Here is a 1,167-nt window from a genome sequence, read left to right on the forward strand (position 1 = left end):
ATATATATATATATATATATATATATATATATATATATATATATACATATGTGTGTGAGTATGTTTGTGTGTCTGTGTTTGTCCTTCCAAAATCGTTTGATAACCGATGGTGGTGTGTTTACGACCCTGTAACTTACCGGTTCAGCAAAAGTGACCGATAGAATAAGTACTAGGCTTCCAAAGAATAAGTCCTGGGGTTGATTTGCTTGACTTTGATGGCATGCACTGCTCTATTATAATAATATTAATAATAATAATAATAATATCAATCCTTTCTACTATAGGAACAAGGACTAAAATTTAGGAGGAGGTGGCTAGTTAATTACATTGCTAACGATTCTGCCATTTTGCCTCATTAGTTAAGCAATATATTGTTTTCAAATTTTGATGCAAGGCCGGCAATTTCAGGGGAGTAGTTTAGTCAATTACATCAACCCCAGTGATCAACTGGTACTTATTGTATCGACCCTGAAAGGATGAAAGGTAAAGTCGACCTTGATAGAATTTGAACTCAGAATCTAAGGACGGATGAAATGCCATTAGGCATTTTGCCCAGCATACTAAAGATTCTGCCAGCTTGTTACCTTTTAGTTAAGCAAAATATTAATTAAAAGAAAGAAAGAAACATTACAAATAACCAATAAACATGTCTTACTGTATTATCAGCATGGTGTTGTATTTGGAATGGTTTTTTATAAGCAAAACTGAAAAAGAAAAAGAAATTTCACTATTACATATATAACCATGAAACAACAATAATTGCAAAATAAAACAAAACAAAACAAAAAAAATGGTATTTATTTAATATCTCTTAAATGTGTGTTGGCACTCCATCGCTTACGACATCGAGGGTTCCAGTTGATCCGATCAACGGAACAGCCTGCTCATGAAATTGATGTGCAAGTGGCTGAGTACTTCACAGACACGTGTACCCTTAACGTAGTTCTTGGGGATATTCAGCGTGACACAGTGTGACAAGGCTGACCCTTTGAATTACAGGCACAACAGAAACAGGAAGTAAGAGTGAGAGAAAGTTGTGGTGGAAGAGTAGAGCAGGGTTCGCCACCATCCCCTGCCGGAGCCTCGTGGAGATTTAGGTGTTTTCGATCAATAAACACTCACAACGCCTGGTCTGGGAATCGAAACCGCGATCCTATGACTGCGAGT

The 1,167-nt window shown here is 36.7% G+C and overlaps 1 protein-coding gene across 1 annotated transcript in view; it reads right to left on the reverse strand.

Moving 5' to 3' along the window:
* The window catches only part of LOC106870243 (jmjC domain-containing protein 8), a 34,596-nt gene that overhangs the window by 26,764 nt on the left and 6,665 nt on the right, over nt 1-1,167 (reverse strand). The window contains exon 3 of the mRNA XM_014916260.2: nt 656-704. Coding sequence (XP_014771746.1) covers nt 656-704 — 49 coding nt within the window. The remainder of the gene's footprint in view (nt 1-655; nt 705-1,167) is intronic.

This window comes from Octopus bimaculoides, chromosome 6 (assembly GCF_001194135.2).
Source record: "Octopus bimaculoides isolate UCB-OBI-ISO-001 chromosome 6, ASM119413v2, whole genome shotgun sequence".
Lineage (NCBI taxonomy): Eukaryota > Metazoa > Mollusca > Cephalopoda > Octopoda > Octopodidae > Octopus > Octopus bimaculoides.